The sequence below is a fragment of the Arachis stenosperma genome, chromosome 9 (genome assembly GCF_014773155.1).
Source record: "Arachis stenosperma cultivar V10309 chromosome 9, arast.V10309.gnm1.PFL2, whole genome shotgun sequence".
Lineage (NCBI taxonomy): Eukaryota > Viridiplantae > Streptophyta > Magnoliopsida > Fabales > Fabaceae > Arachis > Arachis stenosperma.
Window position 1 is genome coordinate 98,369,516 of NC_080385.1, and position 23,692 is coordinate 98,393,207.

Here is a 23,692-nt window from a genome sequence, read left to right on the forward strand (position 1 = left end):
ATGATTCACACTTTAGTAAAAGATAGAAAAAGATAAGTTTTTAAAATCAAAAGATATGAAAAAGATAAAAAGATAATATAGAAGGTATGAAAAAGATTTTAAAGTTAAATAAAAGATTTGAAAAAAGAGTTGAAAAAGATATGAGGTTTTGAAAAAGATTTGAAAAGATTTTAGATTTGAAGGGAATTTGAAATTAAAGATGAAGGTTAAAAGAATCTTGTTTAGAATATATGATTTAAAAAGGTAAAAATTGGAAAAGATAAGCTTTGAAAAAGTCAACAACTTCCTTAATCTGTTTTGGGCGTTGAACGCCCATAATGCCTTGATTCTGGCGTTCAACACCATGCTGGTGCTCCTTCTAGGCATTGAATGCCCAGCCAGTGCTCTCTGGATGGTGTTCAACGCCAGTCTTGCCTCCCATTCCAAGGCGTTGAACGCCCAGCCAATGCCCCATAGCTGGCATTCAATGCCAAGCTTGCTACCCCTTGAGGGCATTCAATGCCCAACCAGTACCTCCTGGCTGGTGTTAAATGCCAGTCTTGCAATCTCTTGGGGGCGTTCAATGCTTCTCTTTCTTTCTTGCCTGGTGTTCAATGCCAGCAAGGGGCCTTCCCCAGGGTGCTCTATTTTCTACTCTGACTGTTTTTGTTTCTATTCTAACTACTGCACATAATCACAGACTTAAACAAATGTAAAAATTAAACTGAGATAACTGAAATAAACTTAATGAAAAATAGAAATAACTTTGATTATGGCCAGGTTGCCTTCCAACAAGTGCTTCTTTAATGTCACTGGCTTGACGGTACTACGCTCATGTCAGCAATCGGGTGGATTTGTCTTACTCAATCTCACCACCCAAGTTCTGTTTCACTATCTGGCCATTAACAGTAAAAAATTTATCAGAGTAATTGAACTGGAGTTCTATATGACCATAGGGTGATACATTAGTGATTAGGAAAGGTCCTGTCCAACGTGACTTAAGCTTTCCAAGGAAGAGCTTCATTCTAGAATTGAAGAGCAAAACTTTCTGTCTAGGTTCAAAGACTCTAGAAGAAATCTTTCTGTCATGCCATTTCTTGGCCCTTTCTTTATAGATTTTTGTATTTTCAAATGCAGCGAGTCGGAATTCATCTAACTCATTTAGCTAGAGCAGCCGTTTCTCTTTTGCTGCCTTTGCATCAAGGTTTAAGAGTTTGGTTGCCCAGTAGGCCATGTGTTCTAGCTCTACTGGCAAATGGCATGCTTTCCCATACACCAATTGATATGGTGATGTTCCTATAGGGGTCTTGAAAGCTATTCTGTATGCCTAGAGAGCATCATCAAGCTTTCTTGCCCAATCTTTTCTAGAGGTATTCACCATTCTTTCCAGGATTCTTTTTAGTTCTCTACTCGAGACTTCAGCTTGCCTATTTGTCTGTGAATGATATGCGGTGGCAACTTTATGATGAACTGCATATCGATTTAGCACAGAGTCAAGCTATTTGTTGTAGAAATGAGTTATTCCATCACTGATCAATGTCCGAGGGACACCAAATCTGCTGCAGATGTTCTTCTGAAGGAACTTCATTACTACTCTAGTGTCATTTATGGGTGATGCGACTGCCTCGACCCATTTAGACACCAAATCTACTGCCACAAGGATGTAGGTGTTTGAGTATGAAGGTGGAAAAGGATCTATGAAGTCTATACCCCAAACATCAAACAGCTCAATCTCTAGGATTCCTTGCTGAGGCATGTCGTGACCATGAGAGAGATTGCCAGCCCTTTGGCAACTGTCACAGCGATGGACAAACTCTCGAGAATCCTTAAAGAGTGTGGGCCAATAGAAACCACTTTAGAAGACTTTAGTGGTTGTTTGCTCTCCTCCAAAGTGTCCTCTATAATCGAAGCCATGCCAATGCCATAAGATTTTCTGTGCCTCTTTTTCAGACACACAGAGGCAGATTATCCCATCCAAGCATCTCTTAAAGAGATACGGTTTATCCCATAAATAGTATCTCGCATTATGAATGAGTTTTCAGACTTGCTGCCTACTGTATTCCTTGTAGATAAATCTTATAGCCTTGTAATTTGCAATGTCTGCAAACCAAGGTGTTGTCCGAATGGCAAAGAGTTGCTCATCCAGAAAGGTTTCAGATACCTTAGTAGAGGGAGGAGATGTCCCTTCTCCTGGTCTAATTTGAGATAAGTGGTCAGCCTCTTGATTTTCTGACCCTTTTCTGTCTTTGATTTCTATATCAAACTCTTGTAGGAGTAATACCCATCTTATCAGCCTGGGCTTAGAATCCTGCTTGGTGAGTAGATAGTTAAGAGCAGCATGGTCAGTGTAGACAATGACCTTAGATCCTACTAGATAGGACGTAAACTTGTCAATGGCATAAATCACTGCAAATAATTCCTTTTCGGTGGTAGTGTAATTCTTCTGCACGTCATTTAAAACACGGCTGGCATAATAAATGACATGCATAAGCTTGTCATGCCTCTGTCCCAGAACTGCGCCAATGGCATGGTCACTGTCATCACACATCAGTTCGAATGGTAAGTCCCAGTTGGGTGCAGAGATGACAGGTGCAGTGATAAGCTTAGCTTTCAGATTCTCAAACACCTGCAGACACTCTTGGTCAAAGACAAATGGAGTGTCGGTAGCTAGTAAGTTGCATATGGGTTTTGCGATTTTAGAAAAATCGTTCCAGGAAACTTCTGATTCCTTTGACATTAGTGGGTAGTGGTAATCGCTCAATTACCTCCACCTTAGCTTAATCCACTTCTATTCCCTTGTTCAAAATCTGATGCCCAAGGACAATTCCTTCAGTCACCATGAAGTGACATTTCTCCCAATTTAAAACTAAGTTTGTCTCTTGGCATCGTTTGAGAACTAGGGCCAGATGGTCAATGTAGGAGTCAAATGAGTCTCCAAAGACGGAGAAGTCATCTATGAATAATTCAAGAAACTTCTCCACAATATCAGAGAAGATGGAAAGTATACACCTCTGAAAGGTGGCAGGTGCATTACACAGGATAAATGGCATCCGCCTGTAAGCAAACATGCCATATGGGTATGTAAATGCTGTCTTTTCTTGGTCTTGAGGATTTATTACAATTTGGTTATAGCCTGAATAGCCATCCAAAAAGCAGTAGAATGCATGACCTGCTTGTCTCTCCAGCATTTGGTCTATAAATGGTAAAGAAAAATGATCATTTCTGGTGGCGTTATTGAGCCTCCTATAGTCAATACACATACGCCACCCTGTAACTGTCCTTGTAGGAATCAGTTCATTCTTTTCATTATGAACCGCTGTCATGCCTCCCTTCTTGGGAACAACTTGGACAAGGCTCAGCCAAGGGCTGTCAGAGATAGGATAATTAATCCCACACTCCCATAATTTTGTGACTTCCTTCTACACCACTTCCTTTATTGCTGGATTCAGTCACCTTTGTGGTTGAACCACTGGTTTGGTGTCATCTTCTAGTAGGATCTTGTGCATGCATCGGATTGGGCTAATGCCCTTAAGGTCACTTATTGTCCACCCAAGAGCTGTCTTGTGTGTCTTTATGGTGCACGAAATTGCAATCACACTTTTGCAACTCCGCACAACTAACCAGCAAGTGCACTGGGTCGTCCAAGTAATACCTTGCGTGAGCAAGGGTCGATCCCACGGAGATTGTCGGCTTGAAGCAAGCTATAGTTATCTTGTAAATCTTAGTCAGGATATCAGAAATTATCAGGATTGATTGTAAAAAGTAAAAGAACATGAAATGGTTACTTGTATTGCAGTAATGGAGAATAGGTTGAGGTTTGGAGATGCTCCATCTTCTGAATCTCTGCTTTCCTACTGTCTTCTTCATCAAACACGCAAGCCTCCTTCCATGGCAAGCTCATGTAGGGTTTCACCGTTGTCAATGGCTACCTCCCATCCTCGCAGTGAAAGCTAATGCACGCACTCTGTCACAGTACTGCCAATCACCGGTTTGGTTCCCTCCCCTACCGGAATAGAATCCCTCTTTTGCGTCTGTCACTAACGCCCAGTAGGTTACAGGTTTGAAGCACTTCACAGTCATTCAATCATTGAATCCTACTCAGAATACCACAGACAAGGTTTAGACCTTCCGGATTCTCTTGAATGCTGCCATCAGGTCCTGCCTATACCACGAAGATTCCGATTAAAGAACCCAAGAGATAACTACTCAATCTAAGATAGAACAGAGGTGGTTGTCAGGCACGTGTTCATAGTTGAGAATGATGATGATTGTCACGGATCATCACATTCATCCGGATTAAGAACAAGTGTTATCTTAGAATCGAAGCAAGCATGATTGAATAAGAAACAGTAGTAATTGCATTAATCCATCAAGACACAGCAGAGCTCCTCACCCCCAACCATGGGGTTTAGAGGCTCATACTGTGGAAAGAAACGTGTACAAAATGTTATGGGGTCATAAGGTACGGATACAATGTCAAAAGATCCTATAAGTAGTAAACTAGTGTCCTAAGGTTTACAGAAATGAGTAAATGACAGAAAAATCCACTTCCGGGCCCACTTGGTGTGTGCTTGGGCTGAGCAATGAAGGAATTTCGTGTAGAGACCTTTTCTGGAGTTAAACGCCAGCTTTCATGCCAGTTTGGGCGTTTAACTCCAAATTTTATGCCAGTTCCGGCGTTTAACGCTGGAATTTCTGTAGGTGACTTTGAGCGCCGGTTTGGGCCATCAAATCTTGGGCAAAGTATGGACTATTATATATTGCTGGAAAGCCCAGGATGTCTACTTTCCAATGCCGTTGAGAGCGCGCCAATTGGGCTTCTGTAGCTCCAGAAAATCCACTTTGAGTGCAGGGAGGTCAGAATCCAACAGCATCTGCAGTCCTTTTCAGTCTCTGGATCAGATTTTTGCTCAGGACCCTCAATTTCAGTCAGAAAATACCTGAAATCACAGAAAAACACACAAACTCATAGTAAAGTCCAGAAAAGTGAATTTTAATTAAAAACTAATAAAAATATACTAAAAACTAACTAAAAGATACTAAAAACATACTAAAAACAATGCCAAAAAGCATACAAATTATCCGCTCATCACTTTAGCACTTGGATCAGTGCATTTTCTTCCTGTGATTCTAAGGCAGAGCTTATAATCACAAAATAAGTATCTCCATCCCCAAGAAATGCATATTTCAAGGAGGATGGTAATGGCTTGAGCTCAAGTTTAAGAGGCTTGTCCTCCTCCTTAAGAGTTTTCAGAGGTTTCTTTATTTTCTCTGGCTCCTCTAAATCAGGCTAAACATCATAAAAGATGTCGTTCAGCTCTTCTTCGAGTCTCTCAGCTATATTCACTTCCACCAGGGAATCAATGATATCAATACTCATGCACTCCTCTGGAATGTCTGGATGCTACATGGCTTTGACAACATTTAGTATGAACTCATCCTCATTGACTCTCAAGGTTACTTTCCCTTTCTAAATGTCAATGAGGGTCCGTCCTGTAGCTAGGAAGGGTCTTCCTAGAATGAGGATTGCACTCTTATGCTCGTCCATTTCCAGCACCACAAAGTCTATGGGAAAAGCAAAGGGTCCAACCCTAACAATCATGTCCTCAATCACACTTGATGGAAGCTTAATAGAGCCATCAGCAAGTTGAAGACATATGCTGGTAGGTTTAACTTTGTGAGTTAAATAGAGTCTCTTTATTAGTGATGCAGGTATTAAGTTAATACTTGCTCCAAGATCACATAGGGCTGTCTTTGTGTAGGCATCCCCTAAGATCCAGGGTATCATAAAGCTCCCAAAATGCTTGAGTTTCTCTGGTAGGCACTTTTGAATTATTGCACTACACTCTTCAGTGAGGAGGACTATTTCTGCCTCTCTCTAATCGTTCTTATGACTCAATATGTCTTTCATGAACTTGGCTTAAGAAGATATCTGCTCAAGAGCCTCTGCAAAATGGATCTTGATCTCAAGTGTCTTGAGATAATCCGCAAAGTGGAAATTTTCATCATCTTATTCCTAGTTTCTTCTTTAATTCCCTTATTTACTTTTTTCCATTTGATCATTAAATTCATGTTTGGATCTTCTCACTCTTAAATTTTATTAATGCATTGAATTATTTTTATGTTTATTTTTATTGCTTGTTTGATCCTTGTTAATTATTGTTAGTGCCAATTCTGACTTAATTAAATTTTCATAATTATCATGTCTTTTATTTACTCCTATTATGTGTTTATGAAAATGGCATTCATGTTAATGGAGTAAAGCTCCCAACTTGGTTGGGGGTTAAGTAATTGGAAACTCTTGAGTTGTGATATTCAAGTATTAATCCGTAATTTAGGATTGCTGGATAACTCAATTCTCACTAACTCTAGTCGTTCTCCATGAAGTGATTAGGACTTGTGAGCTAGAGTTAGTAATACCCACTTGACTTTCCTTCAATTGCTAGAGGATAATTAAGTGGAAGCAATGAACCTTTACTATTATACTTGGGAAAGACAAAAAGCATAGAAACTCCAATTCTCTCCCCAAACCAAGGCCTTTTATTTTGAATACATATAATCTCTTATTAGTTGTTCATTGGTTTAATTCCTAGCCATTTATTTTTCCGTTCTCAAATTCAAAAAAAATATTCAGAAAAATCATAACCAATAATTTGCATCTTGTGTCAACTCTTAGGAAAACGACCCGGGATTCTACTCCGATAATTTATTATTAATTGTGACACATTTTGAATTGATAGTAAAAATTTCATCGGTTAAGGTTGTACTTGCAGCGCCATTTTGGAAAATACTTTTAAGAAATTCTTAACCGACATTTTTTCTCCCATCAAGCCTCTTCAATTGTCTTCCTCATATGTATAGAGCCACCAACAGAGTGGTCTAGAGACATCCTGGCCATGTCTGTGAGGCTATAATAGAAGATGTCTAATTGCACCCATTCTGAAAATATTTCAGTGGGACATTTCTATAGCATTCTTCTATACCTCCCCGATGCATCATAAAGAGATTCATTATTCTCTTTCTTGAAGCCTTGGATGTCCAGCCTTAAATGGGTTAGCTTCCTTGGGAAAAAGTATTGATTTAGAAACTTGTTTACTAGCTGCTTCCATGTTTTCAAACTAGATTTGGGTTGGTTATCTAACCACCTCTTTGCTTGATCTCTTACAGTAAAGGGAAAGAGTAGCAGTCTATAGACATCCTGATCTACTCCCTCAGTGCATACTGTGTCAGCAATTTGTAAAAAGTTTTCTAGGAACTCAGTAGGATCTTCCTGTGGGAGTCCAGAGTACTGGCAATTTTGCTACACCAGAATAATGAGTTGAGGATTTAGCTCAAAATTACTTGCTCCAATGGGGGGTATACTGATACTTCTCCCATAGAAGTCAGGAGTGGGGGCCATTTAGGACCCTAAAGTTCTTCTGAACTATTCATTCCCACTTGGGTTCATGGTAAAAAAAGGTAGGAGAGATTGTATATTAAGAAGTAAAAAGAGAAACTAAAATTAAAATATTTTTGTTTTTATTTTTATTTATTCGAAAATAAAAGCTAATTAACTAAAAAGATTTGAAAATTAAATAGATAATTTTTGAAAAAGAAGAGAGAGAAAGAAGTGAGAAGTTTTCAAAAATAGAAGAGAAAAGTTAGTTAGGAAGTTTTGAAAAAGAAGAAAGAGAAAACAAGTAACTAATTAAGAAAGATTTGAAAATAAGATAAGATAGGAGATTTGAAAAAGTTTTGAATTTTAAAATTTAAAAGAATGATAAGATAAGAAAGAATCAAATTAAAAGAAAAAATTTGAAAAGGTTTAAAAAGATAAGATTTAAAATTTAAAATTTGACTTGATTAACAAGAAAACACTAAACTTAAAAATTTTTAAATCAAAATAAAAAAGAAAGCAAGATTTTCAAAAAATTGAATAAAGATAGGAAAGATATATTTTTTATTTTATTTTGAATTAATGAAAAAAGAGAAAAACAAGCAAACGACACCAAACTTAAAATTTTTAGATTGAAAGACACTAATTTTCGAAAATTAAGAAAACAAACACCAAAAGATAGCAAACTTAAAAGTTTTTAAGATCAAAACAAAAAAAGAAACAAGAACAATTTGAATACCAAGAAGAACACTAAGAGTAATTTCAAAAATTTTCAAGAAAAGATAAATACACAAGGAACACCGAACTTAAGAATTGACACTAGGCTCAAACAAAAGACACAATTTTTGAAAATTTTAGGAAAAGAAAGCAAGAAAGTTCGAAACTTTAACAAGAACAAGAATAAAAGACTCAGACAAAAAACAAAGATTAACAAAGAACATAAAAGGTTTTGAAAATTTTTTGAAAGAAAACAAAAGACACAAACAAAAATAAAAAGTACCTAAACTAAGCAACAAGATAATCCGATAGTTTGTCAAATCCGAACAATCTCCGGCAACGGCGCCAAAAACATGATGCACAAAACTGGCTCCGCACATTTCGCACAGATAGACCGGTAAGTATACCAGGTCGTCCAGGTAATACCTCAGGTGAGTGAGGATCGATCCCACGGAAATTGTTGGTTTGAGCAAGCAATGGTTACCTTGCAGATCTTAGTTAGGCGGATAGAAATTATAGTTTGTCACAAAAAATGCATAAAATAGAATAGATAAAGAAAACATTACCAGATAGATGAGAAATCAATGGCAGCCGTAAGTGATTAACTCATGTCCTCTCATCAAGTTAACCTCCTCCACTACAGTAATCCACCATGTTGCAAATGACTCATGTCCTCTCATTAAGCCACTGCTAGGTTTCTCACTATAGTAGAAGATGAAGCTCTAAGTAATCTACTCCCTTCTACAATCTTACTCAAGGTGCCATAGATAAGGCAGATCTTCCGGATCAGGGAACACTACTTCTAAGACTCTAGCCTTAGCTCCAAAGAGACCTCACTTACCCACGATCAACTGCATTTCATGACACATATCCAAAGTTGTCCAGGTACTCTATTAGAATCCGCAATGCAATCTCTATATTTGGTTCAACAATATCTGAGTCAGGACTAGCATAGAACCCATGTAGAACAAGGATGATTGTCACGGGATAGTGTAAACGAGATATGAAAAGAGAATTTAAATCGATAATTTTTCGAAAATTTTTTTATTTCGGTAAATCTTATATTTATTTTATTTATTAAAATAAAAAACCCATAAATGATGTCAATGGTTCATTCAATATTCAATCATCAATATAAATATTCATACTCATCAATCACCATCAAAATATCAATAAGAGTGTATTAATCATATACGAGTTATTCTAACTATTCTAACTCTTACCTTTTTTATTAGTCCTTCCAAATCACTTTGTTAATCCTTGTGATTACCAAAATCTCCAAAATCAAATTTAAAACAATTTTTAATCATGGTTAGCCTTTATGGATGAATCTCTTATGAAGAGAAATGAGAGATTTCTCACCCTTAAAACTTGAGAATTGAGGTTTGAACTCCTTAAAAATCCTAAGACATATTCCATGAATAAAATATTATCAAAAGCAATTCCTTGCTCTCCAAGGTAACATGGCCGAATTAACAAGAGAAGAAAAAATTTTTCTCATTATTTTAAGCTTGTAAATGATGCTTCTTTCACTCTTTCGGAAGCTTTAAAGTTGACTTTCTAAACCAAAAAAACAATAACAAAATTTTATCTTAGAAGTCCATATGATGTTCGAATTTTGAAAGAGAAAAAAGAGAAGGTTTTGTTTCACAAACTTTAAGAATTCTAGTATGAAAGTTAAGATAAGGATGAAATAAATTGTTTAGTTGGATTGAAATGTTGATATGAGCTCTTAATTTTTTTGAAGGTTGGAAGCAAAGCTTGAAGAATTCTAAGTGTTTTCTTTTTTCTTTTTCTTGGCACCATTCGTCTTTTTTTTTTCTTTATTACTCTTTCTTTCTTCTGTTCTCAAAATTTTTAAGTCTAAAATGATGAAAAAAAGATGTATTAAAATGGAGAGAGAGTGGCATTTTTTTTAGAGAAATAAGAGTGGAATATTTTTATTTCCTTATCTTTTCTCTCCTTGATTTTATTCTTTACTTTTCTTATTTGGCGACCAAGTCTAAGAATTTTAACACGTGAGCGAATAGAAGAGATTAAACGTAGGTGAGAATGAGAGTTAGATAAAAATTGTGTTATCTTTTCTTTATTCTTATGTGTTATCATACATATCTTCAATTCTCTTTTTTTATGGCAAGATTCATAATTTCAACATGTGAGAAATGAAAGTAAAAGAGAGAACCTAGCATTAAGAGAAAGATTAGGATGAAATTTTGAGTGTCATGTATTTTTATTTTATATATAATTATCTTACACATCTCCAATAAATTAACTTGTAGTAGAGAATAACTTGAAAAAAGAGAATACTTAAAAGAGTGAAAAAATATGTGGTTAGAATTTAATCTTAAAAAAGATAATTATCAAAAGTAGTAATTATTTTTTACTTGTTTTAACTTAATCAAACTAAGTAAATAATTATACCAATATAAATGATACAGATATATGTTATCTCAACTCTAAAAATATCTCTAAAATATTTTAGTGAAGTTGAACGAATCAAAGAATACTAGAAAAAATATTTTACTAGTTAAATTTGGACCTAATACTTAAATGTTATGATTAAATTAAAAGATACCTTTTACCTTATTGAAAAATAATATTTTAATGATTTTTTTATATTTTTTTAGATATAGGCCGAACTCGTTAAAACGAACGAATTGTGATTCATGGATTTCGCGAATTTCAATCACAAAAAATCCAAAAAATCGTTCTACAAAAAATCGAATTCTTACTGTTAGAAACAAGAGACTGAGAGAGTAATCTGAAAAGTGTATTATTAAGTTGTGATGAAAGGTACAATATACAAGGGGTATTTATAGGTGCTAAATGAATCAGAGTAATAAAGACATGGAATCCTACAATTAATATACAGATATACTATATAAATATAGACGATACTAATTGATCTAAATTGATTCTAATGATTCTCTAACGTCCTCCCTCAAACTCAAGTGGGAGCTAAGGATACCAACTTGAGTTTGGATAACAAAGTCCGGAAACAAGTCGGGTGATGAGTTTTCGTAAAGATATCAGCAGTCTGATCTAGTGTTCCAACAGCAATGAGACGAACAACATCAATAAGGATACGTTGCCGAACAAAGTGACAATCAATCTCAATGTATTTGGTACGTTCATGAAACACATCATTATGGGCGATCTGAATAGCACTGCGGTTATCACAAAAAACATCAGTAGGGGACGACTGAGGAGCACCCAGAACTTCAAGAAGCCAATGAACCAAGATAACTTCAGCAGTGGTGTCAGCAAGAGCACGGTACTCGGCTTCTGTGCTTGAGCGAGCAGTGAACGTTTGCTTCTTAGCATGCCAAAAAATGAGAGCGTCGCCAAGAAACAAATAGTAACCAGTAGTAGAACGACGATCAGTGGGATCACCAGCCCAATCAACATCGGAGTAAGCTTGAAGAGACAAAGAGAAGTGGACAGAAAAATAAAGGCCATGAAATAATGTGCATTTGATGTAGCGAAGAATGCGAAGAACTGCCGCATAGTGAGTAGTACGAGGAGCTGACAAGAACTGGCTAAGTACATGAACCGGATAGGCGATGTCTGGTCGGGTGACAGTCAAGTAGACGAGACCGCTAACTAACTGTCGATAGAGAGTCGGATTATCCAAAATAGTGCCATCCATAGGGGTAAATCGAACATTAGGCTCAAGAGGAGTAGACTTAGTGCGACTATCTGTAATCCCAGCGCGAGCAAGAAGATCTGAAGCATACTTAGCCTGAAAGAGATAGATGCCATCATCGGTGGAGATGACCTCGAGACCAAGAAAATAGCTAAGAGAACCAAGATCTTTCATCTCAAAGGTACGGTGAAGTGAGGCCTTGAGATTAGAGATACCATCAACATCATCCCCAGTAATGATCATGTCATCAACATACAAAAGCAGAAGAACAAATCCATGTTCGCTTTTACGAGTGAAGAGGGCATTCTCATGAGGGCTAGAAGTAAAACCAAGACTGCATATGGTAGTGCTGAACTTGTCAAACCATTCACTAAGAGCTTGCTTAAGTCCATAAAGTGCCTTGTGAAGGAGACAAACCTTATTAAAAGGACAAGGATATCCCGGAGGTGGTTTCATATAGACTTTCTTTTTCAAATCCCCATTAAGAAATGCATTTTTCACATCCATCTGACTGAGAGACCATTTTTTAACCGCGACAATGGCAAGAAGAGCTCTAACAGATGTAAGACGAGCGACAGGAGCAAAAGTCTCTTCATAATCAATACCATACTCTTGCGTACAACCTTGAACAACCAAGCGGGCCTTATAACGGTCAATAGAGCCATCAGAGCGAGTCTTGATCTTGTATACCCATCTACTGCCAACAACTTCTTGATCAGAAGGAGGATCAACCAAATCCCAAGTGTGTGCCTTTTCAAGTGCCTATATTTCCTCCTGCATTGCTTGTTGCCAATTCGGGTTTGAGGAGGTCTCTCTGAATGACTTAGGTTCATGTTGATAAAGGATAGTAGAGAAGCAGTGGTAATCAAGAAGATGAGGAGGTGGATTCCTTACCCTAGAAGAATGAGCGGGAGGAGGAGATGACGGTAGGAGCAGGATCATCGTCCGGTCTGGAATCATCGAAAGATGGAGAAGGTGGAAGAACATGAGGGAGGCTGTGGAGGGTCACTCGAGATAGAATCTGTAGAATCATCACTAGGAAAAAGATCAACATTGGGGTTAGTAAACAACGATGACTAAGTAGTAGGAATGGACTCAAAGAACGAGAACCGAGAAAACATGTGATGCTCCCAGAAGACAACATGATGAGATATACGAATACGTTTAGAGAGAGGATCCCAACAACGATAACCCTTGTGTTCAGTGCCATAACCAAGGAAACAACACATACGAGCCCGAGGTTTAAGTTTACTATGTTCATGAGGCTGAAGAAGAATAAAACATACACAATCGAAAACTCGAAGAGAACTATAATCTGGGGAGGTATGATAAAGACGCTTAAAGGGAGTAACATTATCAAGAACAGAAAAAGGGAGTCTATTCATAACATGAACAGTAGTAAGAACAGCTTCACCCCAAGTACGCTCAGGACACGAAGAAGAAAGGAGCATTGCACGGACGGAGTCAAAAATGTGACGGTGTTTGCGTTTGGCTCGACCATTTTGTTGAGACGTACCAGGACAAGAAAACTTAGACAAAGTACCTTGTTCTGCAAGAAAGGCTAAGAGTTTGGAATCACGGTATTCCATAGCATTATCACGTCGAAAAACCTTAATGACCTTGGAAAACTGAGTTTTAATCATAGTAGCAAAATTGATATAGATCTGAGGTAACTCGTGGTGATTAGTCATCAAATAAACCCAAGTAAAACAAGAATAATCATCAATGAAAACGACAAAGTATCGAGCTCTGCCCATAGAGGCAGTGGGAGCGGGGCCCCAAACATCAGAGTGAATGAGATCAAAAGGAGAGCAAGCAAGAGATGAATTATTGTGAAAAGATAAAGCAGGTTGTTTGGTAGTTTTGCAAGAAATGCAATCAAAAGATTTATTTGGAACCTGACCTAAAACACACTGAGACACAAGAGGACACAGTTTTCCGAAGGAGGTGTGGGCAAGACGTTGATGCCATAAGTGGAGGGTAGGGGGAGAAAAAGCAGCACAAAGATTTGGCACAGGAGGAATATGAAGATTCTCGAGTTCAAACAGCCTTCCGACCTTACGTCTAGTCCTGATGATTTGTCCCGTCCGAGGATCCTGTACACGACAACCAGTAACGGAAAAAGTGACTTCAAAACCCAGATCAACAAGTTGACCAACAAAAATTATATTGAAGTTTAATTTGGGAATATATTAAGTATCAGGAAGATTAAGAGTTGACTGGGATATAGAACCCTTGTGTGTTGCGTGCAAGAGGGAGCCATTTGCAGTATTAACAGAAGGTCCATTTGTAGTGGTAGACATGGACGAGAAAATATTATACAACGGAGACATGTGATTAAAGTAACCCGAGTCAAAGTACCATGTAGAATTACCTGGAGGAATGGAAAAAGCAGCAGGGGTATTACCAGAAGCAGAGAGAAGACGCTGAAGAAGAGATGCAATATTAGATAGAGAGACAGGAGACAAGTTAAGTGGATCAGGACGTGGTGGGCGAGTAGGACAGGCAGTAATTAAATGTCCCGAGAGCTTGCAGTAACGGCAGAACAGCTGTGAACAATGGTAGCTAATATGTCCTTTCTGGTGGCATGTGCGACATTCAACAGAAGGACAGTCAGGGAAGAGGTGCCCAGAACGGTTACAGTTTCGACAGAATTTACCCTTTCTGGCGGTGGCAGCAAAAACATTTGGCTTTTCCATGATAGTAGTCAAATATAGGAGAGAAAAACAGCAATTTCGGAGCAGAAAATGAGAAATCGGAGTGCAAAATTAGAAAGAGCTCACCAAAAAACCTTAAAGAGGGTCCCACTGTTTGCCACATCAGCGCCACGTCAGCAGTCACGTCAGCGCCATGTCAGCAAGACAATGACACGTGGTGGCACCTGAGAGGAGGGAGAGAGACACGCTGGCAGCCAGGTGGAAGCGCCAGTCGAAGGCGGGTCGGGCCGGGCGTGCACAGTGCGGGGCGGGCGTGCGCGGGTCGGCCAAGGAGAGCTTCGTTGCGACGCGTGGCAGTGCGTGGATCATTCGATTGGAGCCCAGATCCAACGGCTGCTGAACCTTCTGAAGGAGAAACAATGGAGGTGGGCAGCAGGATTTCGGCGGCGCGTGACGGCGCGCTCAGTGGCTGATGGCGGCGGTCTCGGCGGCGTTGGAAAGCCGACGAAGAGTAGAACATGATGATGCCGGAGGTGACGAACCAAAGCGTTAGAAACAGATCAAAAAATGAGAGCAAAGAGGCACGGGCGGAATGCTGGAAGGAAGAACAACCTGGTCATGGCAGCGTCTTTCAGCGGCGTGTGGCAGCGCGTCTGGCGGCGGTTCTATTTGCGTTGGAATCACGGGGACAAGACGAACAAGATGGTTATGGGGTGACGAACCAAAGTGTCAAAAATGGAACGAAAAGGGAGGCCAAAGAACACTGCCGGAAAGGAAAAACAATGGGGCTATGAACTAATATTCATTGAAAAAAAACTAAGCTCTTGATACCATATTAGAAACAAGAGATTGAGAGAGCAATATGAAAAGTGTATTATTAAGTTGTGATGAAAGGTACAATATACAAGGAGTATTTATAGGTGCTAAATGAATCAGAGTAATAAAGGTATGGAATCCTACAATTAATATACAGATATACTATATAAATATAGACTATACTAATTGATCTAAATTGATTCTAATGATTCTCTAACACTTACAGAGTAAATCGCTTTTGAACTTGTAGCCCTTTGAGGGTTTCTTGTGTCATTCATGAAATTTTTTATATCATTTATAGCTAAATTATGTGCTTTTGTTATCGTTAAACTAATAGTGTGATATTTAACTAAGAATATGATGATAACGATGGTGGTGATGGTGGTTGTAACGGTGGTAGTAGTGGTATTTGTGGTGGTGGTGGTGATAATGATGATAACGAAGGAAAAGGAGGAAAAAGAAAAAAAATTAAATAGAAAAAGAAAGAGAAGAAGAATGTAATGATGGTAGCAGCGACGAAAATAACGATAACAAAGGAGAAAGAAGAGAAAAAAAGAAAGGCAAAAAGAAAAAAAAAGTAGTATAAGTACATGTACAAAAAAAAGAAAGAACATTCGAAAAAAAAAAGAAAAAAATTGTACACAATAATTTGATTGAACTTAATTAAAAAATTACTTAATTGATTATCTTTTCTTAAAAAAAAGAATTATGATAAATTATTAAAATATTACCCAAAATATCGCTGACAAAATAAATTTGAAAGACAAAACGACAATAAACACTTTAAATACTTAAACATGTGATAAAAAAAAATCAGATACCAAAAAATATGCTTAAAAAAAATTAAACAACAACTTTTGATGTAATTTTTGTAAACATTATTACAAAATAAGATATTTTTATTGTTAAAATTTAGTGATTTTATGTTAAATAAATATGTTTTAATTTTTTTTGTCGATGAAAATTTTTTTAAAAGAATTAAAAAAATTAAAAGATAAATTTTACTTTGTAGATACTTTTTAAATAATTATCTAAATATTTTAAAAAAATTAAAATCAATAACAAATTATTTATTAAATATAAAATTCGTTTATAATTTGAAATAATATTTAAGTTATTTTTATCTCTTAAAATTATTTTTATTAACGATATAAATTCTCAATTATCAATTTAGTAGTTTATTAAAAATAATATTTTATTTTAATAAATACACAATAAATATATTAAAATTTGAAATTTTGTATTTTTGGGATACAAATGCGGGTGACACGAAAGGGACTAGTTAACGCAAAACAAGAGAAAGAAATAGAGGCATTCACGCAGGCTCACGCAAATACTAAATGAAGCCGTCATAAATTCTAAGTATTAACCGAAACGGCGTCGCTTGGCCCAGGAAATAGCAAAGAAACTAATTTCCCTCTCCGTCACCGTTTACCTGTTTCTTTTGGTTTCGTTTCGTTTCTTTTCTTCTTCAATCCACTTTCTTCTTTGTTGGTGGTTTTTTTTTTTTTTTGGCTTCCTCTATTTTTCATGTGCCAAAGAACCGAGTCGGCAATGAGTTCTGATCTCAAACTGCAAAAATCAGAAGCTGTAGCTTAATCGAGTTCGACTTTCGAGCTCGTGCTTGGATCTGTTTTCTTTTCTTTCTAATTTGATTTTCTTTTGTTCATTAGAAAGAGAATTGAATTGAATTGATGGATCTGAGAGGTTCCGTTTTGTTCTTGGCGATTATTCTGATTGTTGAAACATGCTTCGTCGTTGCGAATGGGAATTTCGTGTTCCAGGTGGAGCGTCGAAAAACGCGTTTGGGATTAAGCGATATTAGAGCGCGTGATGATCGTAGAAGAGGTAGGATTCTCTCTGCGGTGGATCTCAACCTTGGCGGCAATAGTCAACCTACCGAGACCGGGTTCGTTTTTCTTCTCCCTCTTTTTTTCTTAATTTAATTTAATTTAATTGTTATTATTATGATATATTTATTTTTCTTCTGTTATTTGTTTGCATAATAATGAATTGTAAGTGTGAATTGCGAATGAACGTACAATAACGACTTACTTGTACGATCATTCAGTTTCTGTTGATGTGGCTCGTGCTTCGATGTGTTATTAACTTATTATGAGACAGGTTGGTTCCATAGTTTATGCATGCGTAGTACAAGATGCAACTTGTAGTGTTTACTTTTAGTTCGATGTAATTTATGATTTTATTTTATTTTCAATAATGATATGTAGCGTCTTTCTGAATCCTTCTTAAGAAAAATGCTACTCCATAAATTTTAAGAGAGAAAGATACCGAGTGTTTGTGCTTTCAAGATGTTAAACGTATTTAATTTAGTTTTTGTCTTAGTTTAGAAATGAGGATGATAATTATGATATGTATATTGTGAACTTGTATTCGATTAAGGGGGAAAATTAAAAAGATAGAATGTGTAATTTAAGATGCAAATATAAAATAATAAAAGGTCATTTATCATATTTTGCAAGTCTAGGCAACCAACTCTATATGCAGCCAAACAGCCAACTTTTCAGAAGATCCTCGTTTTAAAATTTGGAAAACTAGTTTTACGCTCAAAAAACGTGCATCGTCCGACCGCTATCACCTCTCTTCTCCTCTCCCTACACATCTCTTCTTCTTCTTCTCTCCCTCCGTACCTCTCCCTCCACGCCACCTCTCCCTGAAGTTCTTGTACAATGATTTTAGATATTTCTTTTTGTTAGATATTGGAGTGTTCTTTTCAACGAGTTTGGATGTTTTTAGGTTTTGGATGTTCTTTTTCTATAATTTTAAATGGTTTCTGTTAAGTTTTGGATGTTATTTTTCAAAACTCATTTTTCTATGATTTTAGATGGTTTTCTGTTAAGTTTTGGATGATATTTTTCAAAACATAAGAAAAAGAAACACCCGAACACTAAGGAAAAGAAATATCTAAAATTATTAAAAAGAATTGTCCAAAACCTAAAAAGAAGAAACATTTAAAACATAAGAAAAAGAATAAGAAGACACGGAGGGAGAGGAGAAGAGAGGTTCGCATTACCACGTTTGTGACATCATGCGTGGCTGCAGGTGGCGGATGGTGATGTGCCGTTGACAGTGGAGGACGCACGGCTGCTGGTGGCGGAAGAGGACGCGCGGCTGGCTGCTGGTGGCGGAAGAGGATGCGCGGCTGCGGGTGATAGGAGGTGATGCGTCGTTGATGGTGGAGGATTAGGATTTTGTGGTTGTTTTCTTACTGGTAAATGAGAGTGAATGTAGGATTAGAATTACTCTTGATTTAGGGTTTTTTTTTTCCGTTGTTGGGCTTCTTTTTCAGTCTATACTTATAGACTGCAGTTGGCTGGTATCCTAGTTGGTTACCTAGCGTGATTCATATTAACTCTTGCAGTTAATGCTTGAAAAATCATGTAAATAGTAGCATATGGTTGAAGCATATACATTTGTGTATGTACATTTTTCGAGTTCATCTAAATGTGAATGCTATCATGCTGATGTTATTTTATTTGTTTAGGCTGTATTTTACAAAACTTGGGCTTGGTTCTCCTCCAAAGGACTACTATGTTCAGGTTGATACAGGAAGTGACATTCTCTGGGTAAATTGTGTTGATTGCGCAAGATGTCCCAAGAAAAGTGATATTGGTGTATGTATCTTGATCTTGAGTCTACCGTTTCTTCTGTACCATATGTGATCAAAGTTACCTTGACACCTTGGTTATAATCTGAAGTAACTGAATTAGTTTTTTACTTTTTACTTTTCTGGATATTTTTACATCAGATAGACTTGACTCTCTATGATCCAAAGGAATCCAAAACTTCAGAATTGGTTCCTTGTGACCATGAATTTTGCTCTTCCACATACGATGGTCCAATTCCTGGTTGCAAGGCTGATATTCCCTGCCCATACAGCATAACTTATGGGGATGGAAGTGCAACTTCTGGATACTACGTGCAGGACTACCTTACTTTTAACCGTGTTAGTGGTAATCTCAATACCGCACCGCAAAATAGCAGTGTCTTTTTTGGGTAAGAGTAACTTCCGTTACTTTATATTCTGATATTTCTGTGTTGTTGACTTTTGATTACCATTTTCTGTCTGATTAGGTATTTTCACAATGTTGTTGAAGTAGATTAGATGTTAATATTCTTGGCTTATTTGCTTCTCATAATCTGATGAGAGGATTATCTTGGTTGTTAGCATAGTTTTTATCCTCGTTTGAGATAGTTGTTTTTCATCATGTGAATAATTTTCATTCAAGTGGAGAGTGTTATTTAGCTTCCTGGGTTGATAAATAAACGCTGATCCCCTGATTTTATATCTTGGTGCTTTCTTGCTGACAGGTGTGGCAATGTACAGTCTGGGACATTGGGATCATCTTCTGATGAAGCCCTTGATGGAATAATTGGTTTTGGACAAGCAAATTCTTCGGTGCTTTCACAGCTTGCTGCATCTGGAAAGGTGAAAAAAATATTTTCACACTGCCTTGACAATGCTAAGGGTGGTGGAATATTTGCCATAGGGGAAGTGGTGGAACCAAAAGTCAAAACAACTCCATTGGTACCAAGAATGTATGTCTAATAACATAGCTTTTTTTATGTCATGCCATGATAGTGGTTATAAAAATCCAAGGACAAATTCAGTACTCACATACCAACACATGGTTGGTTAGAGTGGCAAATACTCCTTCCCCTTAACCACTGGTCTCGGGTTTGAGTCCTGGCTATAGAAGAACCGGTGTTGGGAGAGACATGTCCCTTGTGGGATGTTCTGCAATTGGCAGAGAGAATAGTTTGTAAAATTAATTGAAGACTGCTAGTAATCTAGATCTATATTTTATTTTATTTGGACCAGTATACACGATCCAATCATTTAATTAAATAAGCTTATTTTATCAATTGAATTATTTAGAAAAAAGAAGTATAATCTAGCCCCATTTTTTTCCTGAAATTTTCTTTCAGATTCTTGTATGAATTTTTATGTAGTTTAGGTCTTGCGTTGGCATTATGTCATAGTTGTAGTCTGTTGATCATGACAGGGCACACTACAATGTCAATTTGAAGGATATTGAGGTTGGTAGTGATATTCTACAACTTCCGACAGATATATTTGATTCTGGTAGTGGGAAGGGAACTGTAATAGACAGTGGAACAACCTTGGCTTATCTCCCAAGCATGGTTTATGACCAACTAATTACAAAGGTACGTTTATCCTTAGGAATAAATAGAATCAATATTTCCCCTTCTTTCCAGTTTGATAGGCTTCTTGTCTAAGTTGAATAATCTTATTTCTCAATTATGCCATCCTTATGATGTATGACAGGTCTTGGCTGGGCAGCCTGAACTGAAATTATATCTCGTTGAGCAACAATTTACTTGTTTCGAGTATAGTGGAGAGTATGATACTTTATAACTTTCTTCTATTGATATTTGCATTTCTCTGTCATTTCTGAATTATTGTTTTTGACTAATATAAGATGTGATTCTGTATTTGTTTGATTGCCTATTTCTTCTTTATTGACTTATCATAGCACATAATCAGTCAGATTTATTTTCTTGGTTGTTTTAGTCCATACGGTAAGATCATAAAATCAGGCTGCCCTCTAAATATATCTTCACAAATATCCGAGCTATCTCGGATTTTGATAATATTAGATTATGGGTAATCAATAATCTAAAACATTCAAATAAAACAGATTGTGATACAAGAAAGGAGATATGGCTGTAGCTTGACTCGGTACAGATAACAAAGGCCTTGTAATTGTATTAGTTAAAGCAGTTGAACTGGAAAGGAATTTTGATATTGTAGAGTGATTTGTGTACTTTTGATTAGCTTCTTGAAGAAGTGAAAGTATCAGGTCTTATCTGAATTCTGTTATACTTTGTCCTATTCCTTATTGAGTAGGTTAAATGATTATCAAAAAATAACTCGTATGAATACAATTACTTTGACTAGGCTATACATTAAAACTTTTGTTGATACAATGTAAAAGAATTTAATTACAAAATAATCATTTGGGCAAGATGTTCTTTTAAAATATTAATTCAGTACAAAGGTTGAGTTGATACGTGGTAACTAAAATGCAGATTTAATTTTGAAGAGTTTATTTAAATCAGTTCAGGAAGGCAATAATGCTCTTCTAATTATCAGGCAAATGCAGCTCGTAACTTGTCGATATTTTGTAATCTTGCAGTATTGATGATGGATTCCCAGTTATCAAGTTTCATTTTGAGGATTCTCTTTCCCTGACGGTGTATCCTCATGACTACCTGTTCCTGTTTAAGGTGAGTAGGAGGAGCTTTGTTATTGATTGTTTCAGTACCCTCTCATTTAAGAGGCTTAGCCTGTTATCTAAATTGATTCTCCTTCTTGTTGTTCTCTGTCTTCTATTATACACGCTTATTAAATGCCATACAAAATCACATTTCATATGCATACTGAAAAGGGTTTGATTGTCCATCTTGTATTCGCTGTTGGCTACAATGATGATTTAAATTGGAAAAATATATGATCCACTTCTCTATTTGGTAAATATATTACAGCTATTCAATTTTGGTGTTTCTTGGTTGTCTCTCCCCAGGGTGATATCTGGTGTATTGGATGGCAGAAAGGTGTCTCACAAAGTAAAAATGGAAGGGACATGACTCTTCTTGGAGGTACAGTCTCCCTTTTAAATTAATAGTGACCTCTTGTTATAAGTTTATTGAAGGCACAATTAGTGCATCCAGTTTTCATTTTTTTTTCTTTTCTTTTTATAATGCTCTTCCAGTCTTTGTTTGAGTCTGTTTCTGATCATTAGGAAGATTAATTGTTATGTCTGATTAGCTTTGAAGCCGTCTTTTTCTTTTATATTTTATTAATATAAAAAATTCATTAAACAAACCAGTCTTGTTTCTTTATCTTTTATAATTATTTATGTTCAATTATTCCAATTGCAGATTTGGTGCTATCAAACAAACTAGTCGTATACGACCTTGAAAATATGGCCATTGGATGGGTTGACTACAATTGTGAGTGCCAAGTTCCCTTCCTAATTTGCTCTATGATTTAATCTATTTCCATTTATATAAATATATGCTGAATATGTAATTCAAAGCTGTGGCTCTCAGTCAAGTTCATATCACCATGGATCCTTTCCTTGTTATTAACCAGTAATATAATATTAACTAAAAAAAAAAACTAGGTAGTTCAATAGAACTTAAATAAATTCACCCTACAGAGGACGCATATACTCCTTGATTGAATAGTGTTTTTGATCCTATATCTATATGTATCGTAACAAATAAGAAAGACCAATTAACTACTGTTTTAGGATCAAGTTTGTTGACATTTATATTTGCTAGAATGATTTTCTTAAGCATTCTTGCTTTTTTTTTTTAGGCTCTTCTAGCATTAAAGTGAAGGATGAGAAGACTGGAACAGTATATACAGTGGGTGCACACAATCTATCTTCAGCTTCTACCTTCTTAATTCGAAGAATATTGACATTCTTTTTGTTGCTAATTCCCGTGTTAAATTGTTTAACTAACTAGGTTCTTGTGTTATACGAGGGATGTGTCATTCATTCAATTTTTGTTGTACCATAATTCGTTTTGTGATAAATGTGCAGTGTTAACGATATGGTATAGTTTAAATATTTATCATTAATGTATCCCCCAAAAAGAATATCATTGAAAAAAGGGCATCCTTTTTTTTGTATAACTACTTCTTTCTTCTTCTCTAGGAAACATTTTATATGTTCTTTTCAATGCATGTTGAAGCCATCAGAAATGCCTTGCATGTTGTGTTTCTGGTGCGATGTATTTGCATTTCTCTATTTCTTGTCAATAATACAAATTTTTAGGTTTTGTAAAGATAAAAAATGTACACTGTAATTTGTGGTTTACTAAAGAACCTGCAGCATTATGATGAATTAATAATTTAAAGGATAGCGAGTGATAGAGACGCTGATGTGGACAAAGTTAGTTAGAGTTGATTGTTAGTTATGGCAGCTAGGCACAATCTTTAACTGTAGTTAAGTAGAGTGAATTAGATGATTTGCTTGTAACTTAAACCACTGCACAATATATAAGCATGGCTCCTGTATCATTCACCTCAAGAAATTCACTCAATCTACCAAAACTTTGAATCTCTATCATCTCATTCTCTCAAACTACCTGACTGCCACTGGTACCATTTTTTAATGATAAATGAAGGTTAAATATAAATTCAGATGGTGGCGTCGAGAGTTGAGTTAATTAACTATATCAAGCGCTTCTTTAATCGGATTTAGAATAATGGCACCTAAAAAGAAGTGGCACCATACAACACATAAATCTAAGGGTTTAGCTATGAGATTTTATAGATATTCTTTATAATTTTGGTACACTATAAAATCTTAAATTCTCTTCTCTAACTTGTATCACCGCCAACATTAATGGTGCTCCGTCCTTGGCTACTCCACCAAAAGCCTTGTCATCCGATCATAATAGAAGCTCAAACTAGTGTTATCTCCACCTTCAAATTTTAGCTAG

General features: G+C 36.4%; 1 protein-coding gene across 1 annotated transcript; it reads left to right on the plus strand.

Annotated features, from left to right (window-relative positions):
- The first annotated feature begins 16,578 nt into the window (after positions 1 to 16,578).
- On the plus strand, positions 16,579 to 22,880 carry LOC130950884 (aspartic proteinase 36-like). Its single transcript, XM_057879483.1, has 10 exons — positions 16,579 to 17,099; positions 18,696 to 18,825; positions 18,960 to 19,207; positions 19,523 to 19,750; positions 20,218 to 20,380; positions 20,502 to 20,575; positions 21,373 to 21,463; positions 21,760 to 21,835; positions 22,118 to 22,189; positions 22,560 to 22,880. Exons 1-10 carry the CDS (start codon positions 16,885 to 16,887, stop codon positions 22,709 to 22,711), a joined length of 1,449 nt encoding a protein of 482 aa, XP_057735466.1. The 5' UTR covers positions 16,579 to 16,884; the 3' UTR covers positions 22,712 to 22,880.
- Positions 22,881 to 23,692: the final 812 nt, after the last annotated feature.

What these genes read in the sequence shown, in the direction of transcription:
- LOC130950884 (XM_057879483.1), top strand. Translation starts at nt 16,885, where the DNA reads ATGGATCTGAGAGGTTCCGTTTTGTTCTTGGCGATTATTCTGATTGTT. An exon ending in AATAGCAGTGTCTTTTTTGG is followed by an intron (nt 19,208 to 19,522) that starts GTAAGAGTAACT and finishes TCTTGCTGACAG; the next exon opens with GTGTGGCAATGTACAGTCTG. An exon ending in ATGACCAACTAATTACAAAG is followed by an intron (nt 20,381 to 20,501) that starts GTACGTTTATCC and finishes GATGTATGACAG; the next exon opens with GTCTTGGCTGGGCAGCCTGA.